The following is a 26,184-nucleotide window of genomic DNA, read 5'->3' as shown; positions in this document are numbered from 1 at the left end:
GAGATCAGTGTGCTCCTCACTCCTGCTCCTTAACCATAGTGCTTGAGGGTTGAACTATCATAATGCACCAAGCTGAACTTCACATGGACTATTTCTGACATGAAGCCTGTACCAGATTTCACTAGTAAAGCATTTCATGTGGGACAAAAATATTCTGTTTCCAGCAGTGAGTGAGTCTTGTTTTCCTTACTTGGGCACTGATGGAGCCTGTGATGGGAAGTGCTGAGATAAGAGCGAGAGGTTTGGTGTGTTTGGACCTCTCCCCTTCCCTGGACACACTTCTCCCAAAAGGAAAAGGGATTCCACTCTGTGCCCATGGCTGCACTTCAGCCAACTGTGATGCTCACCACTTGATAAAAAATGATATAGATTTTTGTTAATTTTCTAATACTTTTTGAAAGTTTCTTATATAATGAATGATGAAAAGGGATTTTGCTAGAAAGGACTTCTATATGCAGAGGAGAGTACAGATAGAAGGACAAAAAATACTGCTTGGCACAGCACACCTGAGAACACCAAGATGCTATTTCATTTTCATGGCTATATCTGAAAGTACAGTACAATCTTACTCGATCTGAAATCTCTGAAAACACCTCCAGACCTGCTTGTCTTAATTATTTTTCTTACACTGTCTATAAAACATCAATCAATAACCAATGCTACAGATGAGAAACTCTGGGTGAGGAAGGAAAAAACTAAAGCAAACCATGTGGTCTTTGAGTTTCAAAGGAAGAAATCACTGTGGCCACCCATGGCTAGTCAGTTTTCACTTATTAATTTCTATCTGGCATTAGATGTTGCTGTGCTTTGCAGAGACTGATATTTTTTACACAAATGACAATAAGGAAATTTTTCTGCTTTCTGCCTGAGCAGCCAATGCCCACTGCAGTCAACAGGAACCCAGGGGGCACAGTGAACTTGCACAGGCTCTTGGTGAGGGGATGGTGCCATGTCTGAAAGAGAACAAAAGAAGAGAGGAGAGGGAGAAAGGAGGAGAAAAAGCCCCTCATTGACTTTAATAAAAAATGGGGAATTAAATACACTTTCCTTTTAATTTCCTTTTAGAATACTCTTTTCCTTTTAATCCCTTGCAGTGATTTTAAAAATACATTAAAAATTGTATATGTTTCTAGTTATTCTGCCTTCACTCTTAATAAATATCCAGCTCTGGGAATATTTTTAAATTTCTTCAGGTCCTCTCATGCTTTTATTGCCCTGATTTGGTACCTTCTGCAAAATGCAATTTGGTGGGTGAGTTCAGATATTGCAATTGTATACAGTAATTAACATCTTTCTCCATAACTAAGTAAATAAAACTATTCATTGTATTTTCTCTGTCTCATTTTAGACTTCTGGTCTGACTCACTCTTTGTCCCATAATTATTTATAACCTACCAGTGAGGACATTCCCTGAAATCCAAGTAAGGCTCTAACACTGAGATTTCTTGTCTTCTTGTTTTGATTGCTGTAATCAGCACAAGGAGCAGGATTTTTATTGGTACACACACAATTACAGTTCTGGCCATTAGTCAGCAGGTTATCAAAGCCAAGTTAAAGAAGGAAGGGAGCTGCATTTGCCACTCTGCTTTATTTCTCAAAAATTATTTTTTTTTTTTTTTTTTTTTTTAGAAATTAACTAATCCTGACTTGACAGCAAGCAAAGCACTTTCTGCTGTGGTCTGAGTCTTCAGAAGCATTTGGATACAGTTAGAGGTTTATTAGAATAGGGTTTGCAGGATGCTGGGTGACTGTGCTGAGCTGGTTCTCATGTATCAAATCTAACAGTGATATAACAGAGGCAGAAAACTTGAAAGGCGAAAAGGTGAATGATGAGAGACTTGGGGCTTCATTAAAATGCCTTTTCTTTTTCTGAAGATTCCTGTTGCCAAACACTGAAGGTTCAATCGATTTTCAGACTTAGCAGTGATTAAAGTTCAACCATCTATTCTCCGTGGAAAAGTACTACTATGGAATTATGGCAAAAAAAGGAATGTTGCAAACAGATGCTGCACAGAGAACTGAGCAATGGCTCCAAGTTAACTTCATACCTGCACCTCTCCCTTGCCTCAGGAAGAATTTCTCAGTTCCCCTCAAAACAAAAATATTTAATGCTTTCTTTTGGTTCAAAAGTTGCTCTCAGTTATATTGCAGCTTCATGAGATTAGCAGAACAGTAAGGCCACTCTATTACGAATTTTATCTGAGTTATTCACACTCAGAGATCCTGCATGCATTTGGGATTTTTGTTGAGTTTTTCTCAAAGCTTTGTTTCCCTCTGCTTACAGTTTACTTTTTTTCTCCTGTCTTAATTTTTTCAGCCTGGTGTTTTTCAAAATCTCTGCCACATTTCTGGGACTCTGAAAAGATATTGAGTAACAAACCTTTAAATTTTCTTTCCAGTGAGAATGAATCCTAAACAATTTCATGAGCTGGAAAGCTTTAAAACAGAGAATGTTTCCCTATGCCTCATGTCAACCATATCTCCTAGAACAAAACCTTACTCAGTGCTGAGTAAACAATAATGTACTTCCCCTCTTAAATCTAACCTGTTGATTTATCATCTTACTTTCCTTGGACACAACTGCAAAAGCAGAATTATTTTTCACAGCTGACAGTGGGAATGCAGAGCCCAGGAGTCAGAGAGCCCCAGAGACCTGACAGTCTTCTTGAACTGACTGCAAAACACCTGAAAAATTCTATTCATCTGAACACTGCAGAGGGAAGGCAGAAAAAAGGATGAGCCTAATTGGTTCTGATTATTAAAGTCAGATCTCAAGTTTTCTCCAGAGATATGCACTAGGGTAATCACTATTAGTGTATCCAGATCTCTTTTAAAAGGGCTGATTTGATCAAATGCAACAATAATTTAAGAATATTACACTGTTAGGAGATCTGGATATGATACTTGACAGTAAAAATCATCAAATGTTTGTCATTGACACCAAATGAATCATTTGGAAGATGGTTGGTATCATCAGGAGCCAAAGGGAGCAGCCTGGCATACAGCAAAGCCTCAGAACAGAGTTTGCTGAGCACTAACTCAAACCCAGATCCTATTTATTGTGCACAAAATGAACACAAAGCAAAAGCTGAAAAGATAAAGGGCTCCTACCACGAAGGTGTGGGAACAATTTACTAGCAAGTGATGGATGAAATGAGTTTGCTGCACATGATGCTCCGTATTTCCAAACTCAAACCCTCAGCTGCAAGGAGGAGCTTTTGTTGAGCAGCATTTCCAGACTGGCCAAGGCTCACCCAGGGCTCCCATCACAGGAACAGAAACACAAACAGAAACTGCAGCAGTACTTTCTCTGCTTCCTCTGCCTGCCTGTGGAGCTTTCAGATGGATTCTCATTTTTTTCAATCTCTCACCTTACATAAGCACTTCATTTATCAGAAAGAAAGGGGGAAAAATCCATTCCATGTTGAAATAGACTGCCACCTGCATTGCTTCCTAATGTAAGCAAATCCCAGTGGAAAGGTTTATCACCAGACTCTTCTGTTGGATCAGTAAATCACTCTCAGAAATGTCATTTCAACCTTACAAGTGGTGTTAACCAGCAGGAGTGGAATATTTTTTAAAAAGAGATTCCAGCAAGGCAACAATTAATCCAATTTCCTGGAGGAACTCGTGTGACCTCTGTGTATTTCAGGGTTCAGATCAGCCATACGTATATTAGCAATACAATAACACTGTTACTGCATTTTAATAAAAACAATTAGAATATATTGTCCAGTGTGACACTAACACACAAGCTACAAGTGTTCCAGAGAATTAATCATTTTGTAATTTTGTGTGTGATTGTGTGTACATGCCTGTGTAGAGACACTGGAAATGCTGCTCTTGAAAGACATGAGACTATCACCTGTGCAGACACTGCAGGTGTCTCCTGGAGTGCTGGTATCCCATCCATTTATCAGCCCAGCTGTCTCATAAGGTAAAAATAAAATGCTGCTTTCAGTTTAACAGCCTGCAATCAACTTAAGAAGCAGGGTTGGGCTCTGCAGTACTGGGCTTGGGAGTCTAAAAAGTGGATTAGGAGAATAGCACACAAAACAGCATAACCCCCCTAAATTCTACCCTGGTAAACTTTGTCACCAAATATTCATAAAAGAGATTAAAAATAAGTGAGCTTTCAAACAGTCTATACCATTTCTCTATTTTATAGTTCACTGCAATTTCTTTTAATTACCTTGCAATTTAAATCAGTTGAATCCTAGAGCCAGTTCCCCTTAAAAAATGTCTTCTTGCAAACTTTGATTAGCTCCAGAGAAAAGAGGGCACATGACTTTAAATGGCACAGAGGTGGATTTATTGGCAAGTGTGTCAGGTTTGCACTTAGCAAGGAATTGGCAGATAGCAGAATATGGCTGGACAGGATTCAAACTCCAAGGACTTAGAGCTGAAAAAGGATTTATTTGAATAGCAAAGTACAGGAGTGTATTTGCAGCAGTTAAAATTATCAAAAGCTTTTAACTAAAAACATGAAGAAATTAAACTTCCAGTGAAAGGCAAGCAACTGAATTGCTTCAAAGGTATTGTCACAGGGATATTTATTGCTTTCCTCCCTCACTCTGTCACTTACTGCTCCTAGCAATAGGAAGGAATATTGATCTCCTTGATCGGCTGTATGTTCAAAAGCCAGATTAAACCTGAACCTGCACAAAATTACTGAGCATTCAGGAAATAAAATGCTTTATTTTTGTCTTAAATCAACTGTAGAAAAAAAAAAAAAAAAAAAAAAAAAAAGTAGTCTATTCACTGCATGTGAAAAATAGAGAGCCTGTAGTCCCAGAAAAACCAGTCAAAGGAGCGTGAGCTGCTTCACATGGACAGACAAGAGGCTTGGCCATGGTCTGAAGCAACAAAACCAGGGGGTTGTGCTGAGAGTTCACACTACTGAAGGACTGCCAGCTGAAACCAGAACTTTATTTGGGGTTGTGGAAATTTTTTTGGTCTCAAATGTCACATTTTCTTCAAAAAAGTAAAAAAAAAAAATTGCTTGTGACAGTGCTTGAAGTGTCAGCTGACACTTTCTTATACTCGTGACCCTCACACTGGCAATGGACCAGTGGGAACTGCAACAGTGGCAAAAAGCAAACAGCACTGCTCTGCTCCTGGCTGGTGCTAAGCCCTGCTTTGGGCAGGAGGCTGGCCCAGCTGGCTCCAGCATCCCCTGCAACCTGTTTGCCTGAAACATTCTGCTAAAGAGTGCTCACAGCTACTCAGCCCCAGGCTTTTGGATGATAAAAAAGAGGGGAGGAGAGGGAGAGATATCAGTCACAGTGTCTCTGAACTGCTGCTTTATGCCATCATATCAGTGTGAGACACTTTTATGGAACTTCTCTGACTCCATTATTCAATTCTAGCCAGATGACAGGACATTCTAGTCTTTTACAATGACACATAAATATCCCAATTCACATTCAGCAGCTGCTTTTTCTTATAGCAACACTTCACTTCTTTTACACTACTACTTACCAGTGTTGCATCTGTAGGAAACTTAGTGAGCCATTTTCCCACTTTTTTAAGCACAGATGCAGCTTTTGATTTCATTTTTATTGACTAAAGCTAAAATATGCTTTCCTCAGAAAGCTCAACGACCACATTTCACATCTGGCAGCAGCTGGTCTCAGCAGCCAGCATGTGGCTCACCTAAGTACCAGCATGTAACTGAGACACCAAAGGAAGAGGACATTGGCAAAGGAATCACACCTAAGGAAGCTGAGGGTGCTCCAGACTCACGTGGAAGCAGAATCTGGAATGATGTAACAAAGGGAGTGGAAGGGAAAAGTTCAAGGCTCCAGCACACTTCCACCAAAGGCCAGTCAGACAGAAGCTTAACTTACATTCAAAACATTTGTGCCAACCTCCATCATCACTACTTCCCTCAAACATTTCTTTCCCTTTCCTCCACTGAAATCTGCCCCTAGAAAGTGCTTGAGTATCTTCATGGCTTGGACCACAATCTGGACTGGCACAACGGCACAAATACTAAGCAGAAAAATCTAAGCCAAAGAGAAGAGATGGACATTTTAAAATTCTTATTTTCCTTGTCCAATCTAAGTAACTCTAGATAAGAACAAACTGTACCCATCAGTAGACCTGTCATCTATAAAGATCATTTACAGTGGTGTGTGTGCAGAGTGAGCCTCATATGGAACACTTAGCTCATGTAACTCTTTCCAATAGATTTTGCTTCTTCCTGATTTCATCTGCTATTCTAGATTAAAATGTGAGGTTTCTACAAAGTAACTTCAGAAAGATGTTTCTGGGTTTGTCAGCAGCAAAAATCATAATTCATCCCATCATTTCTAATGCTTACACAGAAAAGTCAATAAAATAAAAAAAAATAAAAGGGAGAAAGCTTCCTTTGTACTCAACAGCATCAACAGTATCATATTTTACAACACCTCTGGTACTACTATGTCCAAAACGCTGCCTAACAAAACACAAGTAGAGAAGTATGTTATTGCCATTTTTCAGGATTTCTTTTAGATTTGTCAATAACGTACTAGAAAACCAAGTTATTTTTACACTCAAATTTCTATTTTCTGAGAACTGGAGAACTGCAAAATGGTCAGCCTTATGAAGTCATAGACTGAACCCAAACCTTGCATGTTTCCCCAGATGTGCAGACATATATATCTGTAACGTCACCAAGACTTTTGAGTCCTTGAAACATGTCTGCTTGTTTAGAAAAAAAGACACATTTTTTACTGAAACTTGCTTGCAGACTCAGTTCTTCAGTACTCCTCAGCAAGAAAAATTATGGCAATTTAATAAAAAGTGGAGAAAATCCTGCAACGTGACAGATCATTTTTAAAAGCACACACTGAAATGAGGACAACCTTTAAGGCAGAATTTTCTTCATGAGACCAGATTTTTTCTGTGTCATACTCAGCACGCAGAGATTTTCATTTTCATTTTTCGGAGCTCTATGGAATCTGACAAGTAAACCCACTACAGTTAATAACATTTTAATCTTTATGCATAACAATCAGAAACCTACATTGCACAGGTTTGATAATAGTAACTGACAGCTGAATTTGAAGTATACATTTAGTTCCAAAATAGATGCATGTGTAGGTGGATGTGTTGTAGAAATACAATGTACTACATGGCTGAGCCCAGATAAGCTGGTGATCCTCAAGCATCAGCATCATCTGCACGAAGCTGGGGCAGAAATCTGCTCCTTTAAATACCTGTTCATTCCTCTTATGACACTTCTTTGAAAGAGCTCAGCAAAGAGTAGATAAAATAAGTATCTAATGAGGTATGACAGAAACTCTGATTGAGCTAAAAAGCAGCAAGCTGAATTCTAATAAATTAATGAAGCAAAATATTTACTGCCAGCAAATATGTCAAGTTAGACATAGGAAACTGTAGCTCTGCAGCTGGAGAAGGGCAATACTCTGCAAGCCAGAAAAGTGATGGAACTCCTCCAGCTTTGATTATTTATGGTGTGATGATGAAGGAACAACTTTCCATGTGAGGAACAGCTTTAAAGTTGAACAGTGAAGCTGAAAGAGACTTAATGAAAAATCAGAGGGGAACAAAACTACAGCTACAAAAACAATAACATTAAGTTTAACAATTTAAAAACATAATTTGTGTGCAAAACCAGATGTTAACTTGTTCAGCTTCAAGGTAAACAGCAAACTGTATTTATAACAAACCTTCTGCTGGACAGCAAACACACAGTACTAAATGTTGCAGTATATAAGGCTCACTTTGGACCTCCAAATCTTATCAAAATGAACAAAAATGCCAAACAAACACATTTTAAACAAAGGATACATCTGTATTTAATGTAAAGCTATTTTCAAAAAATTCCAATCTTTCATAATCTACCATAATTGTAATAGCCTGAAACATAAGAATGCTTTCAGGCTCAGAAAAAAAAAGGCTTCTAACTTTAAACATTTATGAGGACACTGAGAAGTGGCTTAGAACCATGCTTTAAAACATGCTTTCAAGCTTTACACTGCTGAAAGCTGAGACTCCTTTACCCATTTGGCCAGGAAGAAAGGGAAAGAAGTAGAAAAATATGATGAAAAGAATGCATGTGAAAATTTCTGTTCAAGAAAATGCAGCAGACTGCCTCATTCCAGCCCCTTCCCCCCATCACCACTGCACCTCCAGGGAATGTACACCTCTGACCACACCCAAACAACTCAGCTACATCACTAACTCTCATGCACCACTGTTTTTAACAAATACCTTCTGAAAATAATTTTAAAGGCCCACTCTGTTCCTGAAGGGGAGGGACTCTGTCTCAGCACTGAATTTATGCCAGTTCATTTTAAACTATACCTTGGGATGGGTGATTTAATGCTCATTCTAAAAAAATATCATGATCAAACCTTTTAAATGGTGTTTCCCAGCTTGTAAAATGCATGCTTTAGGCTGGGAGTGAACTTCCTTTTGACACAGTGTAACTATGGGAAGGAGTGATTGTTCTCACATTTCTGTTTCATGGAAAACACCCTGCTGTTTGATTTTTAAAGTTAAAGGATTAAGTTGCAGGGGTAAAAAATGCTACTAAATGCAACACACTCTACTAAATTAAATACAGCCTCAGTCTGATATGAAACACTGACTTTAAAAGTAGCTATTTCTGTCCAAATATGCCAGTGAAAATAAATATGAATGTATTGTAGGCATTAAAAGATGAATATGTCAAGAATAAAAATAAGTATTACTTTTAAGTTAATTCAGCATAAAAACCCTCAACATATGAAAGATAAAAAGCAGCCACAAATCTGAATTTATAGCAGCAGATAGTAGGAAGGAAGTTTTGAAAATCCATGGGAATTCTCCTACCTTACCAGGCACCTGTACAGTTCTGTGGGAATTTTCTGTTTGCCTTTTGTTATTTTTGATTCCAACCTTACAGTCCCACTTCAGGGCAAAGGACCATATAACAAGAAATCACATTCAAAACTATTAAGTCATCAAAATTGCCTTTACTGTTTAAAAATAAAACATGTACACAAAACATTGCAGCAGCTTGTGGAATCCCTCTCAGAAAGCTCAACATTTTTAGACCTCATGTTTTCATCACCATAATTTTTGCAAAGCAGTGAGAGGCAACCCAGGCTATTTTAGGAATGACTCTTTTATCATTGCAATCCCTCAATTCCAGCTGACCACAGGAAAGAATGAATAGATTAGTCCTGTAGGGACAGTACTGGTATGTTTTTCAGCTTGACCTCTGACATGCTCTGACTTCTGTTGGAGAGTGATGTGGTGATTTATTAGACTTGCCTTTGTTATTGCTCTCCAAATAATTCAGAGGTTTTAAGAGTTTAAACAACAATTTCAAATTGGATTCAATGGATGATGACCTTCTCATCAAAACCAAGCTCCAGAACTCCATCCCCTTAGAGCCTGACAGAACCTGTCCCCTTGGAGATGTGCTGGGCTCCATCTTAATGGGTGACAACTCACCTTCAACCCAAAAAGCTACAGGCAAATAAATACCTGTAGAGTTTTTACTTCTACAATACAAAGATCTTTGCTGTTACCAGGACAGAACACCAAAAACACTTGCAAGCAATGTTTGAAGACACTGAAATCAAGAAAACAAGAATTAAAAGTTCTTAAATTTTAGACTATAAAGCTTCTGAGTGCCAGCTGCATGTATGCACATGTAAATGAATGAGAGAACTGTATGGAAATATGCATTTACCACAAAATCTGGAAGCATAGTTGGGATCTGACTTGCAGTCAGGTTTGTAATTTCATTTAAGACTGAGATGACTTCATATAAATTGATTTATTTCTATGTGTACAGTATAATTTAACTCACAAATGTATTTCCTTGAGGTTAACCATTAGTATTGAGTATTTGCTGTTATAAAGTTCCTTAAGCATGAATTTTAAGTACAAGGATTCATAATCAACTTCCATGTACCCATCTGGAATGTTATGGAATAAACACATTTTCTAGTCACCAAAATAAAGGTTAGTATGACTTGAAAAAATATCCCAAACAAACCCAACTAACAAACTTTTGAAGTGATACATCCATTGAGTTAGTTCAGCAAGATAGTGAAAAAACCAATTTGGTAAGGTAGTTAATGTTTTTCATAGCATTGTAGAGTTGAGCCTCAATATTCACCATTATCAGAAAGTTCAATAACTCCTGGTTAAGAAACCAAAGTAAAAATTGTCCATAAAGTGGAAGGGTCTTCACAATTATGATGACTCTGCCAATGATCACAAAGATCCTCTTTTCTTCCAAATAACTGTTTGCATAAAATGCAGTTATACCCTGCTTTAGACCGAAATTCTATTTTTTTCCTTGGTGTACCAAACCCCACATTTTGCATCTCCCTGGAGGCTTCAGTACCTCCTGGCTGAGTTGGTACACTTTTAGGTAAAATATTGACATTATTTTGACAGTGGAAGTTTATCTGTCTCTTTGGTTTTATCTGTCTCTTTGGTTTTGGAACAGCACACAGCTCCTCCTGACGGGCACTGCACTTTGCCAAGCGGCGTCTCTCGTTGTGCTCCTTCCACATGTGGCTTGTGTGCATCACCAGCTCCCCCTTTGTTCCTCTGCTTCCTTGCAAATCCCCTTCCTTCACTCTTCCCTGAATCTCTTCTCCATGACAACACAATAAGTGAAACTTAATTTCACCAAAAGACTCTGCAATAAACTGGCATCGACCACATTTGACCTGTAATTTCACTCCTCTTGGGTTATGGAATAGGTCCTCAAAATTGCACTTATTTCCCCTGTTAAAAAAAGGAAATACAAACTATTTTAGTATTAGCCAGGCAAAGAAGAGGGATAGCAATTTCTGTCCTTACATGTTCCAAGAAGAAATGACAGTCATGAAATACATTCAATTAAAAGCGGGCATTCTTTCTACAGTATCTAATTCATTTGGAAGAGGGAAAAAAAAAAGAAACTAAAATAATAGTAAGGCTGATTAGGAAAGAACTGAAATCAAATGACACTTCTGAGTTTAAGAATTGTCTCTAAAATCAATGGGTAGAATTAACCTTTTAACAACATCAGCCTTTAAAATGCTTCAACTTCTGTTAAAGTTCCTGGTTCAGTAAGGTCAATCCAAATACTTCCAGTGCTATACTAGAAAAATGAAAATTACTATTACCTGTAATGTACAAGTTAGAGAAACCTACTTGTTTACAGTGAGTGATCTAGGTCAATTTGAGGCAAAATTACCTTCCTTTCCAAGATGGAAACTCTGAAATTTTAAAGTTTCTTGGTTTTTCTTTTTTCCTACAAGTTGGTAACATGGTTTAGAAAAGTTTAAATACCTAATTGGCAATCAGTCCTTCTCCCTGATTTAGGACAGCTCTGCAGTATAAAGGATACACAGGCAGTCCCTGGTTAAGACAATCAAAACAAAATCTCCTCAGACATCTTCTCATACCATTTACAACAAGGGTCTCATAACACTATGTATTAATACATATTAGACAGATTATCCAACAAAACAGATAGAATGATTCAGATAGTATGACAGCTACTAAGACTGACAGAAAACTACAGGTGTTTCTTAATCTCAAGACAGTAAAAGTTTCTGACTGATGCTCCAGAGAGTAGAGCTAGGAAAAGTAAAACTAGTAAAATGAAATTGCAGTGTTGCACTGAGGAGTTACATTGAACCTCTAAGTGCTCTTCAGTGAAAATAAATGCAGTGGGAAAAAAAGGCAATATTTATACTGTATCAAGAGATTTCACCTCAAAATCATAATACAGAGGTAAAAAGTATGTTCTATCCATCTTAATATAGTCCATGTTAACTTTACTTGGCTGAGTGATTGCAAAAGCAGCAGTAAACTCAGAACAGATTAGCTCACAGCACACCTTAAAAGGGAAGGAGGATAATGTTATTTAAACAGGGAAAACAAACTACAAGCTAATAACAAAATATGAATTTTTTTTTTGCTTAATGCAATTGGTTCCCTTATCTTCTAGGGAAAACCCCAAAGTGGGTAGGACAGAAGACAGAGCACTAACCACGAGAAACCAACTGACTCAAATATGGCAGTGTGTCAGGTGTAACTAGAACATATGAAAAATTATTCTGGATAGTCAAGTATCAACAATGATTTATGGTTAATAAATCGGCTAAAATATGCTGGTTGGTCTAATGGATTGACTAGATTCAAATGGAATATTTAAACCATTAGTATTCTCACTTGGGGGAAAAAAGCAACAATTTTCATAATGGTAAGGTTTATTAACTTCCACTGACAACTTGAAATCCAGTTTTCATTAGCATTTAATTAGTGAAAACTCTCACCTGTCTGTAGCTTCTTCTGCCTCGTTTGCATTCCTGTCTCTCTTTAAAGTATCTTGCATCTGTTGCTCGCTAATGGAGGGCTCTGTGCTGATAACAACCCTGTGGACTTCTCTGAGGTGGCCAAAGTACACTTTGGCATGGCCAAAAACTTTAGCACAGAATTCACAGCACACCAGCTTTTTGGGCTTGCCTTCATTGTGATGAAGCTTCATGTGTGTGCTCAGGCTGCCAGAGTGGATGTATGCCTTCCTGCAGATCCTGCAGCTGTAGGGCCGCCTGCTCGTGTGCGTGTTCATGTGGTCCTGGAGATGGTGCTTGAACTGGAACATGTGGTTACAGACATGGCACCTGTGCAGCGCCTTAGGGACGGCTGAACATGTATTTCTACTTAGACCACTTGATTTAGCTGATGTAACATCACTGTGCTTGGAACTTAAACATTTATTGGTGAGTGAACCATTCAAAAGTAAGTCTTGCTCACGAGGCGTCTCTCGGGTTGCTGCAGGAGGCGGCACAACTACCACTGGTTTAGGTCTGATGCTGCGGTACCTTTTCACTGCTTCTGCTTTATTGTCTTCAGGTGTCTGAGCATCAACCTTCGCCCTCTCTCTTCCTTCTCTAAACTTACTAATGATGTATTTCCTTCTCTTGGCTTGAAAAGCCAATAAATCTTCTGGAGCTCTTTTTTTCCTGCCTCTTCTTTTAGAGGTTGCACTGTTCAATTTTTTAAGACTGTCGACATCATCCACTTTGCTGGATGGAGAGAAGGTATTTTCTTGGATGGCTTGTTTGGGGACTTGTGTAAATGATACATCTAATTGCTTATCAAAGGCTTTGGTTTTCATCAAAGATGGTATCTTTTCACACTCAGATTTCAGTGAATGACCAGGTATGTCCACAGCATTAGGATTCTGCTTAGATTCACAGAACACTGAATTTTTCATTTTCAAGTAAGGCAAAATAGGAAGTTTTCCTTTTGGTGTTGATGGAGTCATCTGAATTGTACTGCCAAAAACTGCTGGTGACAAGACAGCAACAGGATTTGCAGAATTAGTGGGTTTTTCCTTTCGTTTCTCAGATGTCAGGAGTGACTCCCTTGTGGTTTCCAATGCTGTCTTCACAGAGTGTAGAGTTAGTTTCTTGGGATTAGTTGTACTTGCTGGCTTGGATAGAGAGTCTTCAACTACAGATGGTCCAGAAATATTACTGCTAGCAATTTCAGTCTTGTTCATTAAAAGAGATCCAGATTTCACACAACTGCTTTTATTTACCAATGTGGCAACTTCAATTTCAGCTGAGTCATAGTCTGTTACCATACCTTGCTCAGCTGAATCTGAATTAGAATGAGCTTCAGGACAATCTTCAGGTAGACCAGTCATGGGGGAAGTCTGTGATGAGATCAGTGCTTTGGTAGGAATCCTTTTATGTGGACTCAAACCAGAGATTTGTGCTGGCTTTTTGTCACTCAGCATTTTATTTCTTACAGATTGGTACCTGGGGATGGGCAGCTTTAGGTTTTCCGAGGGTGCCACAGTTGGCTGCTGAACCTGCTGAGTCAGGGCAGGAGCAATACAGGGCACAGCCAACAGGGAGAACGTGCCCTTGTGAGCAGCCACCTGCATGACAGCATAGTTCTGAGCTGGCACCACCAGGGGCTTAGAAGCTGAAGCTGAAATTGGTGCCATTGGCTCAGGCAAAGATGACTGAAGGCAAGAAACTACTCCAGATGTTAAAATTTTTGGCACCATTTTTGGAGCAATGGTCCTAAACTGACTTTTCTTCTGAAAACTTTGTATTATATCCGAAGGAGATTTCTGTTTATCTGTAAAAATAACATAGCAAAAATGCAACATGATACACAGTATTTTTAAAAAATTACTCCCTCAAAAATAAAACTACCTACAAAGGATACTACTGCACACAAGCTTATTAAAATATTTCAGCATTTAAACGACCACTAAATTAAATCTAGAATTGCAAAAGTTTCATAGACAAATGCACTGTCTGAAGCAACATGCTTGAACACAGATTTGGAAAAAATCTCCTCTGAATCAAATCTTAATTGGATGTTTCATTTTAGGTTAGAAATACATGACATTTCAGAACAAATACACCCATAAGCCTCTTCAGCCCTGGAAAAGCTACAAGAGCATGCTGGCAATATTCTTCTGGAAAAAAACAGAATTTAAGCTCTGTGACACAAAACTTCTCTGAGCACCAGTTCTGATCATTTATCTCAAACAGAATCATGCCATCTTTCAGATATTCTCTACTATTTAGAATTTGTGGGTTTTATCAGATACAGACCAATGTTTGCCTGATGAAGTCTTAGAAAAATTACTGCTACAAAATATGCAAGTAATGTGTAATAAAATCAAATAGGACTTGAAAAACATATGAACTATGAACATAGAACTATTAACATATGAACTATGTTAAATACCCAATCACAAAAATTACTCATGTTCCACTAACGCACAACAGAACTACAGTAGTAAGTTATTTAAACATTTTCTTGAAAGAAGCAATTTATCAAGGTTAGATAACAATTTCTTCCTGTTTCTATTTGTGCTTGCAAAAGTCAAAAATGTTTTTAGTAATAAAGGATGTGAGGATAAAATTCATGCAATATAATATGCATTAGGCAGCAAAGACACCTGCTGACCTTTCAGACTCCACAGAAAAGGAGCTGATACACAGCTAATTGTACCACTACCATTTCATCTATCAGTCTCATTACCCACTCCCAAATTCAATTATTGATGCTTCCAGTTCTCAAAACCTGGAATAGGATTCCTGAAAAATGGAAATTGCTATCACTGAAAATCCAGCTGCAAAGATCCCAGGCAGAAAGGCAATTTAGACATAAGCAAAAATCATCTGAGAGAGGAATCACATTCGAATAGAACATATGAAAGTAAATGCTGCAACCTTGAAATATTGTAGTAAGATAATTCCATAGGAAAGTTTTCATTCCTTGCCATTTTAGAGACTTGTATTACAAATGAATTTATAGGTGATTCTGGACTTTAAAAGGTTACTGTGAGTTAGTATCAATGGAAACTCCATTAAATTTATCTTAATCCTGGATTTTCTTCTCAGACATAACACACTGCAACAAGCACTGCATGCTACAGACCTCTCGTGTTCCATGACCAGAACTCAAGGACAGATATATATGCATATCCATGGTATGCACATGTGCATTAAAGCACTGCCTTCAGGACATGCTGGATTCACTGAGCAATCACATATAAACTGTGCAGTTCATATTTAGCAGATCTGATGCTTTTCAAAACTCTTTGATCAGCAGATTCATAGAGCAATAACTATGCAGGGCATAAGTCTTTGATCCTTTTATTGTCACCTATTGCATCAAACCCCAAGTCCATTATATTCTTTCTTTATACTCAAGTGAAACTACTGGGCACCACCATAACTTTCTTTCCTCTCAGTGTCTGTAGAGATGTTCTGTATTTCTAGACACTCTGTGCAGACTGAGTTACTGTACACCTGGAAGTCCTACACAAATACTGACATCCCTGCACACAGGAATAAGTCCAGGTTTGTGCAATCTGGAAAAAGCAGAAACATTATATGTTCAAAATTGTTTTCCTACTTTTTAGTATCTTTTTTTTTTTTTTTTTTAAATCTAGTCACTAAATATGTAGAAATCTTTACATTTTCAGCTACTAAGATTTCTGTTAGTTAGATGGTAATTTGTTTCCTACAAGCTATCTTCCTGTTGCTTTTGAGTAAACAATTTAAGTACTTCTGAGAATAACAATAAATTACATAAAGTATTGTAATCACTAACCAAACTAGCCCTGAACTTCAATGATAGCTACAGGTCAAACCATACAGCTTAAATACAGCAGATAACAGAATAAGGGTACTTTCCTTTTAGGGGACAGAATCAGTTCTTATTTCTCCAGATTATGCTTGTCATACACTGACAATAAAAACTTTCCAAACCAGCAGCTATTCAACGTGCCACAATATTCAACATGAAGTTGTTGCCATTCTCTCTCATTTCTCTTCTTCTTCTCCCTTTTTATTTCAAAATGTTATTCATTGATTCACATAAATATTTTAGGAAAGTCAGCATTTCACCAGACTACTACCTGTGCTATTCCAAGTTACAAGGCACCCACTCTTTAACCAATAGTTACAGGAAAAGGTGGAAGTTTTGCTGTGGACATTCCACTTCTACAAATGGCAGCCATAAAAACAAGGCTGATTTGAAGTCAGGAAAAAATATTTTTAGAAATAATGTATGGTATTAGCTTTAAAAATAACTATATGTTTCTCAAATGCATTGATTTACCTAATGTGAAATTAAGAACTAAAATAATTTTTCTATAAAGAAAGTATCTCCACATATTTTCTCAGCATTCCACAGGAGAATGTTGCTCTAAAAGCCAAGACCTTCATCAGTATCAAACAAAACATGCTCTTTGAAAACAAGGTCTGTATAGATCAATAACCTTCTTACATAGGTAACACAATACTAAGAATTGATATAACTGTTTGAGAAGGGATTATTATACAAACATTTTTTCCAACTAGTGCAATTTTATCTTAAGTTTTCCAGGCAAGCTATGTTTAGTACCAACCTCCAGTACAACTTTTTTTTTTCCCCTTTTTCACAAGTTTACATGAGACATTTTAGTGCACTGATATTCACTGCAGTGCTTCTGGTGAGCACAGCAATACTAGATTCTGCATTTCCCTCCCCTCCAACACAGCTACTGCAGTTAAGCTGCTTAGCCAGTGCCTAAACATAGGAAGGGCTAGATGCAGACTAGTTGCCTGATGATGCTTCAGGCTCCATTAACATTTTGTCTGCAGACTGGGAAAGCTAATTGGAAGAACTGGTGGAAGACTACTTAGCATCTTGGATCAGGAGAAAGGAGCCAGTGAATTCACAGACTGGAGGTTCTCCTGATGTCACCCAGAGCATGAAAGTACCGTCAGTGACCAAAATTCTGCTTCCCATTTATAGCTGATGAAAAGTTTCAACACCTTCCTTTGGACACAGAGCTAATTCATGTCTTCACCACACTGAAGGACTTGGATATGCTCTGGCTGTCTGGCTTGTGCAAAGGCAGTTTGGAAACTTCACATGCATCTCTCAGGGGCATTCTATTTCTTCCAAATGTTTTCTGTCTCTGATTCAAAGGACTCATTTTGTCTTGTCATCTGTGACCTGAGGAAAAGCCTTTATTCCTATGCAATCCTATGAAGCCTTTCAACTAAGAAAGGGAAGTTTCAGTTAAGGGAGGCTCTGCAATGGCATTTGTGAGGGTGGCTCTTTGTTTTAGACAACATTCTTTCTACAAGTAAGTCTGCAGATCCTTCACTGGAAGGCAACAATTTTTATACTTTCTTTAAAATTAATAACAAAGGAAATACATGAAAACATTGGATTTCATATCAGAAGGATGTGAAACTCATTTTTAACTGCTGTGCCCTCAGTCTTTCAGATGAGTGTGGAGTTGGGGCAACAGGCACATATTTTTCAATAATGACACACAAGGCTAAACCAAATGCAGTTCAACCCATTTACTTTAAAAGCCTCAAAAGACTAATGGTTACCATGCTAGGACCTGCAAGTATCAAATCCCTCAGATACTTGCAGGATGAGCTTTCATCTCTTCTAAATAACCTTAAAATTGTATAAAAGTGGACAGTGACACACCAAGACAAAAATAAATGATGCATTAAATTCTCTGATAGAGCCATGCTGGGAAGAATCCTCTGGAGGAAATGGAATTTCTATGGGTTGCTGCTTCTTCATGTTTCCTCTGCCTACCTGAGTCATCCAAGTCTGGTCAACTCCTAATCTGCCTTATTTTCATACTTCCTTTAATCTGTTCCCTATGTAAAGCACACAGTATTGCTGAAAGTCAGATGCCATAGAAAGTATCAGGAGAAATTTAATTTTCAGTATTATCTGGTTGATTTTGAAAACAACCAGCAAACAGCCACCATAGAAACCACTGAGTAATAGAGTTCATTCTTTATATAATCCTTGTAGGTCCACAACAGTTGTGCATGTATGTATTTCATTTGTGTATGAAATGACATATGAGAGAAAATAACACCAAAAAATAAGAATCATTTTGTTTTGAAGGAAAAGACAGAATAGAGATGAAGATTAATGAATATTCAATGCATATTAACACTGTCCAGTCTTTTGCTGACTTTGAAAGGAAGAGTATCTGTTCTGTGGGAAAGAAAAAAGTGCACAACTGTCTAACACACAACATTAGATCTTTCTCTGCCAATGATAGTTAATCACTCATTTTGCCAAATCTCCATACACACTAAGTACCTGTGGATACTGTCTTTCCAGCACAAGTTTCTTGCTTTTGCTGACCCAGCATACTTTGTTGGACACAATGTTTCTCTGCAGGATTAGCATGCAAAAAAACACCACCTGCAAAAGTGCTTCAGTTATAAATAGATGCCAGAACAAAAAAAAACCCAAAACAACCAAACCCCCAAAACCAACAAAACCCAGAAAAAGACAATATAAAATGTCAATATGAAACATTAACTTCCAGTTAATGCATTAAGAAAACTACTGCTTTTTGCTCCTTGCCATTTTTCTCTTCTCAAAATACACTTGAAGATCCAATATATTACATGCCAAATGCAAGGTGATAGCTTAATAATTGAGTAAAGCTGGTTAATGTGGCAAACAGATGGGATGGTTTAGCTTCAGTGTCATGACAGACAGTCAACAGCAGCAAAACAAAATGCCTCAAAAAATGAAGATGCAGTAACTTTATTGAGTAGTTTTAATACAGGGGCTAATTTCTATCTTCATTTACATTTTCTGTGCAAATTAACTGCAGATATTATAAAAAAGAGAATTTGGACTTCTTTATTCCAAACCAGTTTTGGCACACACTTATACAAAGTAATATTAGTAATAATAAAGCCTGCAAACCATGACTGCCCAGCTCTATACATTACAGCAATTAATCTGCAGTTGTTTCTACATTTGCTAATATCTGGGTGGAATATTCTGCTCTGGTATTTACATCAGATAATTTTCTAAAATTAATTTCAACAGAAAATACCAGCCATTCTCAGTACGTCTGAAAAAAAGGAAATCTAGTGACATCTGTGCGTCAGGTGAAGACCTTCACATGTGACACAGCAATGTCTCTGATCTGTGAAAAGCTGCCCAAATTAGGCAAAGCTGTAGACTCTGGACATGTGTTCAGTAGATACTTCAAACTAACTTTTCCAATTATTAGATTCTATTGAATGTGCTCCTGCTTCAGACTGGGCTGGATTTTCTCTGAACTATGGCTTTAGGTCCAAGCACCCAAGTTGGAACAAGGAAACGACCTCTCCTTATCTCTGAACTGCAGAGCTGATGGTATGGAAGAGAAACAGGAGAATATACAGGGCAAGCAGAAAAAGGACAGGACTTGAACAGTGTCCAGGCCAAAGAGTCAGGGTGAGATATGGGAATTAATGCAGACTTAGACAGGTAACCAACATTGCACATGGTGTGGAAAAGAGAAGCATTTAAGCCAAAAGAGGAATCTCAATTTCTTACCTTTTTAGTACTTGATTTTTTAAAGAGTATTATAACTATGTTTACGTAAGAGTACTTTTGTGCAATTTAAACTAGCTTACAAAAATAAACAATATAACAAAGTATCTTAATGTAAGATTGGAAAATCTCCACAGATCATTCGCACAAACAATAAGATACAGAATGTGCAAATACATTTAGAAAATTTATTCTGGTATTCCATAGGAGAAACAAGACCAAAATAATTTCTTACAATTCTAGAAGCTTTAAGCTGTATCTTTAAAGCTATATATAATGAAATATGATTTAAGCATAAATGTGATTTGCTAGTTGTGCAATAAGCATTTTATAATTCAGAAAGGTCTTCTTTACTGTCTGTGCAAGTTTATTATTTTAAGGGATTAAGATTCTAGGGTATTTCAAGAAATCCTATGAGCAGTGGGATGAATTCTGCATTCCTTAAATGGTCTCCAAAAGACTCTTCTTAAGAGAAGAGCACATTGAAATAACAAAGGTACATATCTTTTTTTACATTAATGGACTCCACTAAAGAGGATGTTCAACACTGAAATTTCTACTGGCACTTTTCAGTGTGGGAATAAGCTTAAACTATTTTTAGCATAAACTGTCACCTTGCAGAAGTAAGCCATACAGTAATCCAAGATCATGGGTACATAGTTTGCACTTAAGAAGTTCCCTAGTTTCCTCTCTAATTCAGCTTTTCGTTTTGCCTGAAATGCCCTTTCTGCACAATTAACCAAATATTGATATATGCCAAAGTTTATATAGATCTAACATAACTTAATAAAAAAAAATTAGATTACACCACTTTTTCAACTTCCAGAATTGCTTTCCTCTGTTGTTTGAAAGTGAACATAGGAGAGGCCTTTCACATGGTCCTCATCAACACACTTTTCTCTAAATTGAAGAGGTGTTGACTCTGTTGATAGGAGGACTATTGGATGGATAAGGAGCTGGCTGGATGGTAATGGAGAACAGCTCCACACCCATATGGAGATGGGTGACAAGTGGTGTCCCTTAGGTCCATACTGGGACCAGTGCTGTTTCACATCTCCATCAGTGACACTGACAATGGCATTGAGTGCACCCTCAGAGGTCTGCAGGCAAAACCAGGCTGAGAGGAACAGCTGACACACCTAGGGGATGGGATGCCTGAGGCACCTGGAACAAGATCAAGAAGTGGCCCTATGGGAGCCACATGAGCTTCTGCATATGGATCACAGCAGCCTCTGGTATCAACACAGGCAGGGCTAAAGTGATTTGGAGCAGCTCTGCCAAGAAGAACTTGGGAATATTGGTGGACGAAAAACTGACTGTGAGCTGCAAATGTGCACTTGCATCCCAAAAATCCAACAGTGTCTCAGGCTGCATCCAAAGCACTGTGGGCAGCAGGGCAGGGAGGGGATTCTCCCCCTGCTCTGGTGAGACCCACTGGGCACTGAATCACTCTGTGGCCATCAGCACAGGAAAGACATGGACCTGTTGGAGCAAGCCCAGAGCAGGGCTACAACACTGATGAGAAGGATGGAACCTCTTGTAGGAGGAAGGGCTGAGAGAGAGATGGGGTTATTTAGTCTGGGAAAGGCTCCAAGAAGACCTAACTGGGGCCTTACAATACCTGAAGAGGGCTGAAAAGAAAGAGGGCAGCACTTTTTTTACAGTGCTTGCATGTTGCTACCCAGCTAAGATGTGGCAAAAACATATAGCAACATAGTTTTCTTCTGAGACAGAAATAAGTAAAAGCCTTTATTAAAGAAACAAGCACACTTTTATAGACTAGATCGTGGAACTGAGGATGAAGTAATTTCACTGGTGTAAGGAAGGTAACACCTCTTGTCCCATCTCTCACACACCCTGCAGGTGCTTAATCTTATTATTAATTATTTCTCTGATGTTTTCCTTTGAGCAGCCTGAGAAAATCCAAGCTGCTTTTTCCCTGGCTTTCACCAGTATCCCACACCTGCAGAAACAGGACAAAGCACAACAGTTTTAAACTAAAAGAAAGTAGATTCAGACTAGATATAAGGAAGAAAATTTTCACTGGCATCTTGGCTTCTGTACCCCTATCCCCAGAGGAAATTATAACCAAAAAAAACCCATACTAAAGCAGACTTGTTAAACACAAGTTAACACATTGAGAAATGTAGTCACTATATTAGCATTAGCAACAGTAATAACTAAGACATAATTTTTGTTTTCTAATAGATTTAGCTTTCATATGCCTCTGTATTGTCCCACTGCAAATAACTTTTAAAATATATAAGAAATACTGTTTCTGCAGGGAATAATGAGTGGCCAACAGCTTCAAGGCAACCTTTTTTGAGCTGCAACCTGAAATGTTTTATTCACACATAGGTAAAAATTTATTCAAAAGCAGCTTCGTATATATAATGTGGGCAGTGCATAGCTTAACAAAACCTCCTATTATAAAAAGCCTTTTTTTGTCACTGTATAAAGGAAATAAGTCTTCAAAGTACTTTCTAGGAGTCAGAATACATAAACATAAGAGATTTTTAGACACTTTGGCAGTGAATTTAAAATAAATTTATTAGCAGATCTACATGCTTTTTAGCACCTCTCATGCAATGTTTGTGAACTTTAAAAGCTTTCCATTTTTTTGAAGTCACAGTCTTTCAAGTTATAAGCTACTCATTTCATATTAAGGTCAACAAAATTATTAGGTCTTAAGCAGATCAAAATATTTTCATATCAAGAAATGAAAACTGGCATAAAGAATACTAGACATAAAGCATCTGTAATTACTAATAACCTTTTTCACCTTTACAGCTGAGGAAATTACATACAGACTTTTCTCACTATGGCAATGTAAGAACTAAGGGCCCAAAATGGTGCCTGGCCTCTGGCCACCACACAGTTACTGAATTTAATTTTTATTTAATTTCCTATTTAACAACTTATTTTTGAGAGACACTGTTAGATACATTAACAAAGACTGTATTCAACTTCTTTATGCCTCTGCTAGTTCCAGCAACCAACCAAGTCAGCCTGACAGTGTGCATTATCTAGAAACCTTGGTGCTCTGACAAGATGCAGTTGAGTAGAATGGAAATTATTTTGCTATCACTGCAAGTCCAGGGGTTACATTTGTTGATTTTGCCCACTCATTCTGTTCCATAGAGGCCACTATCCCTGAAGATTTGCAAAGCAAGGCTGTAGTAATGCAGCCACTTGGGGGAACTAATTGTTCAGAAAACAGTTGAAGGAGGTGATGGAAGCATTGGTTATAAACTAACAATTCTTAACCCCACAACAGCATTGCAAATATAAATTAGGTATTTTAGAAAGTGGGGATAAATACTTGTAATTGGTTTTTTAAAAATTCCTGGGAAAATTGCTAGGGGAAATTTCTTTTAGTGACCTTCAAGAAAGATATGGACCTAAACAGTAATTCATCCACTGTAAAGTCAATGCAAAGTTATTTCTAAAGGGTCTATCAAGATCAAACCAACATGGACAATATTTTAATATGCTTTATATAAGTAGTAATTAATGGACTTATTTTCTCTTAAGTACAGGAAACTGTAGCTACCAAGACTGCTAAAAAATGAAGGCAAAAGTCTTCAAAAACTATGTAGCACAAAAAGGTCAAGTAGAACCATTAATTGAATAAAATAGTTTCTGATTAGATTTTTGCTCTTCTTTCAAAAGAGAGCATACCTACATCTTACTGAGAGTTCAACTCTCTTTGGGACAGAAAACATGTATGTCTTACTTCAGTACAGGAATTGGGCATCTTACTCTTAAAATATGATTTTTTTGCAAATACTGATGTGTAAATAGAAAACACAACAAAAAAAGCAAAATTTTTATCCTTGCTAAAGAGTACTTTTTTATGACAATCAGTGCACTTTTTTCTAAAGAAAGATTGCCTGCAAGAGAAAATAATTAATTTGCCACTGGCTCAACACAGCAACCATATTTTACTCGAGGCATTAAAAACATCTGCATGGTGATTTCTGTAGTACAAACCTCAAAAATGTTCCCTCATGAACAGAGGATCAAAAGACTGCCAGTCTTGCCTTGGCCTATTTTGAGTCTTCTGTTATAAACTATACATAAATTCATCACTCTCCAAAGAAAGGGCAAGAACAATTGTTAAACTTCAGTTGTTAAACTTCAAGGATAGCTGGGGTTTATCTTCTGGGGGGGATTTTTTTAATAGGCAATTTCACTAAGTTTTGAATGGGGAAATCCCTGTTTAAGGTTTTTGTTTGCTCTAGTTGTGCCCTCTTTACTTTCTTCATGAGCCAGATTTCTTCAGAAAAACTCTTAGCTCTGGCTGAGATATGCCAAACATTGTTACCTGTAGTAAATTCCGCTAAAGATTAAAACACAAAGATTAAAGGATCTCCACAGTGCTTCAAATAGGTATGTACATTTTTCCAAAGACAGGCATGGATCTGTATAGCATAGGAAAATTAAAACATCTTCTGAAATGCTATGGTCTTGGCTAGGTAAACATTAATTTTTATAACATATAAAATTATCACTTGCTGCTGAACTTGAACACAGCTAGACCTTACTGGCAGTAGGATGCAGCAGAAAACAATTTAAATTACAGTATCTGACTGGTTTTTGTCCCCCAGTGCATAATTACAATTATTTGCAGTGCTTATTGGCATTGCTAGCTTGCCTATGCTAGTCACCATGCTGTTTAAAGGCAGCGCTGCTTCTCGAGGGAAGGTGCTGGATGCGCTGTAAACAAACTGTAGAACACACTGCTGAGAGGTGATAATGGATCAGCAAAGCCCGGAGCGGTGCCAGCGGAGGATGGGATGGGAGCGGCAGCGCAGCCGCCAGGGATGCGGGCAGAGGTGACGCTCTCAGCCCGGAGCGGGGCCAGCAGAGGAGGGGATGGGAGCAGCAGCGCAGCCGCCAGGGATGCGGGCAGAGGTGACGCTCTCAGCCCGGAGCGGTGCCAGCGGAGGATGGGATGGGAGCGGCAGCGCAGCCGCCAGGGATGCGGGCAGAGGTGACGCTCTCAGCCCGGTGCCGGTGCCGGACAAAGGGCCCGGAGCGGGGCCAGCAGAGGGAGTCGCTGCCCGTCCCGCCCCGGCCCCACCGGCACCTTCAAACTGCGCACAGCCCATTCCGTTTGCTAAATACGGCTCGTCCTGAAAAATCCCCCAAATCGCGGAATCGCGTACACCGCCGCGCCCAAACTCCGAGCAACTTTGTGACGAGTTAGCTTTCAAAACATTCTACCTCTGCAAACTTTTCAGTCAATTCCATGTTTTGTATAACTTGAGGGTATCTTAAAGCAAAGCAGTTGAGCCTTCCCATTTGGAAGTAATTCCTTCTATTAACCTATTTAGTATCTTCTATAACTGCAGTACGATTATTATGCCTGCAATTAAAAAAATATAAAAATCCTTTACTGATCTTGTGTTAATCTAGTCAGTGCCCAAAATGGCACGTCCATGTTACTAAAACCACCAGTATTTACACTATATGTTCTTCTTTCAGTAGACATATGAAAACAAAGCACTGTTACCAACATATTTTCCCATGGCAAGGAATACCCTGAAATCTTTGTGAAACTTTCTTGCTTTCATCATTGCTCAGCTCATCACACAAACCATCTGCATAAATAAAGATGTAAGCATCTGCTGTATGGCAAATGGTCTCAGGGGCAGATGTTTTTATCCTTGCATTCATGTCACTGGCTTGGATACATTATTTGAACAGATGTACACAATCTGAAAGTGTTGTGTCCCACAGTGAAACGTCTCCAACTGCTTTCTATCAAAGTACATAAATGCTATTTGCACCTGCATTTATGTTAATGATATAAAGGCAGCAGGGGTTCCAGCAAAGTGAGAGCTGATGCTAAGAAACACATTTACAAGGCTAGTGGAAGTTTGAGATCTCCCAACAAACAACCATACTAAGATGGATACAAAATGTATAGAATCACACTTGACCTATGATTCTAAAAAAATTAAAATAAACGTACTCAAAGAACAAAACTACTTTAGTGTGTGATACCCTCTTGCAATGTCTATTTTTAAAAGACAAAACCTGTTAGATAAATAAACCAGGACAGCCCAATATTCTGCAAAATATTTGTCTAAGATACACAATTCTTTCCCATTAGAGCCATTTAAAAAAAACATTTTATAAATCTGATAATGCCAATGGTATTTTAGCTCACTGAGACACAGTGGTATTTTATGCCATTATGAAGCATTATAAAAAATACCAGCAGTTGCTCAACAGTAAATATTTAACATGAGTGTGAATAGTCAAACATAATGCTTCAGTGATTGTTGTCGTGTCGTATGTTGTCATATGAAT

The 26,184-nt window shown here is 38.1% G+C and overlaps 1 protein-coding gene across 8 annotated transcripts in view; it reads right to left on the bottom strand.

Moving 5' to 3' along the window:
• Positions 1-8,954: 8,954 nt before the first annotated feature.
• The window catches only part of ZNF438 (zinc finger protein 438), a 51,397-nt gene continuing 34,167 nt past the window's right edge, over positions 8,955-26,184 (bottom strand). For 4 of the 8 annotated variants that reach the window (XM_079300437.1, XM_079300440.1, XM_079300438.1 and 1 more), the window contains 3 exons: positions 18,625-18,729; positions 12,288-14,109; positions 8,955-10,746 (listed from right to left, as the gene is read on the bottom strand). In XM_079300437.1, coding sequence (XP_079156563.1) covers positions 10,155-10,746; positions 12,288-14,109; positions 18,625-18,729 — 2,519 coding nt within the window. In that variant the 3' untranslated portion in view covers positions 8,955-10,154. The remainder of the gene's footprint in view (positions 10,747-12,287; positions 14,110-18,624; positions 18,730-26,184) is intronic. The other 4 variants (XM_079300441.1, XM_079300443.1, XM_079300442.1 and 1 more) reach the window with 1 other exon arrangement.

The sequence above is a fragment of the Erithacus rubecula genome (genome assembly GCF_903797595.1).
Source record: "Erithacus rubecula genome assembly, chromosome: 3".
Classification (NCBI taxonomy): Eukaryota; Metazoa; Chordata; class Aves; order Passeriformes; family Muscicapidae; genus Erithacus; species Erithacus rubecula.
This window is presented reverse-complemented; position numbering and strand designations above follow the sequence as displayed.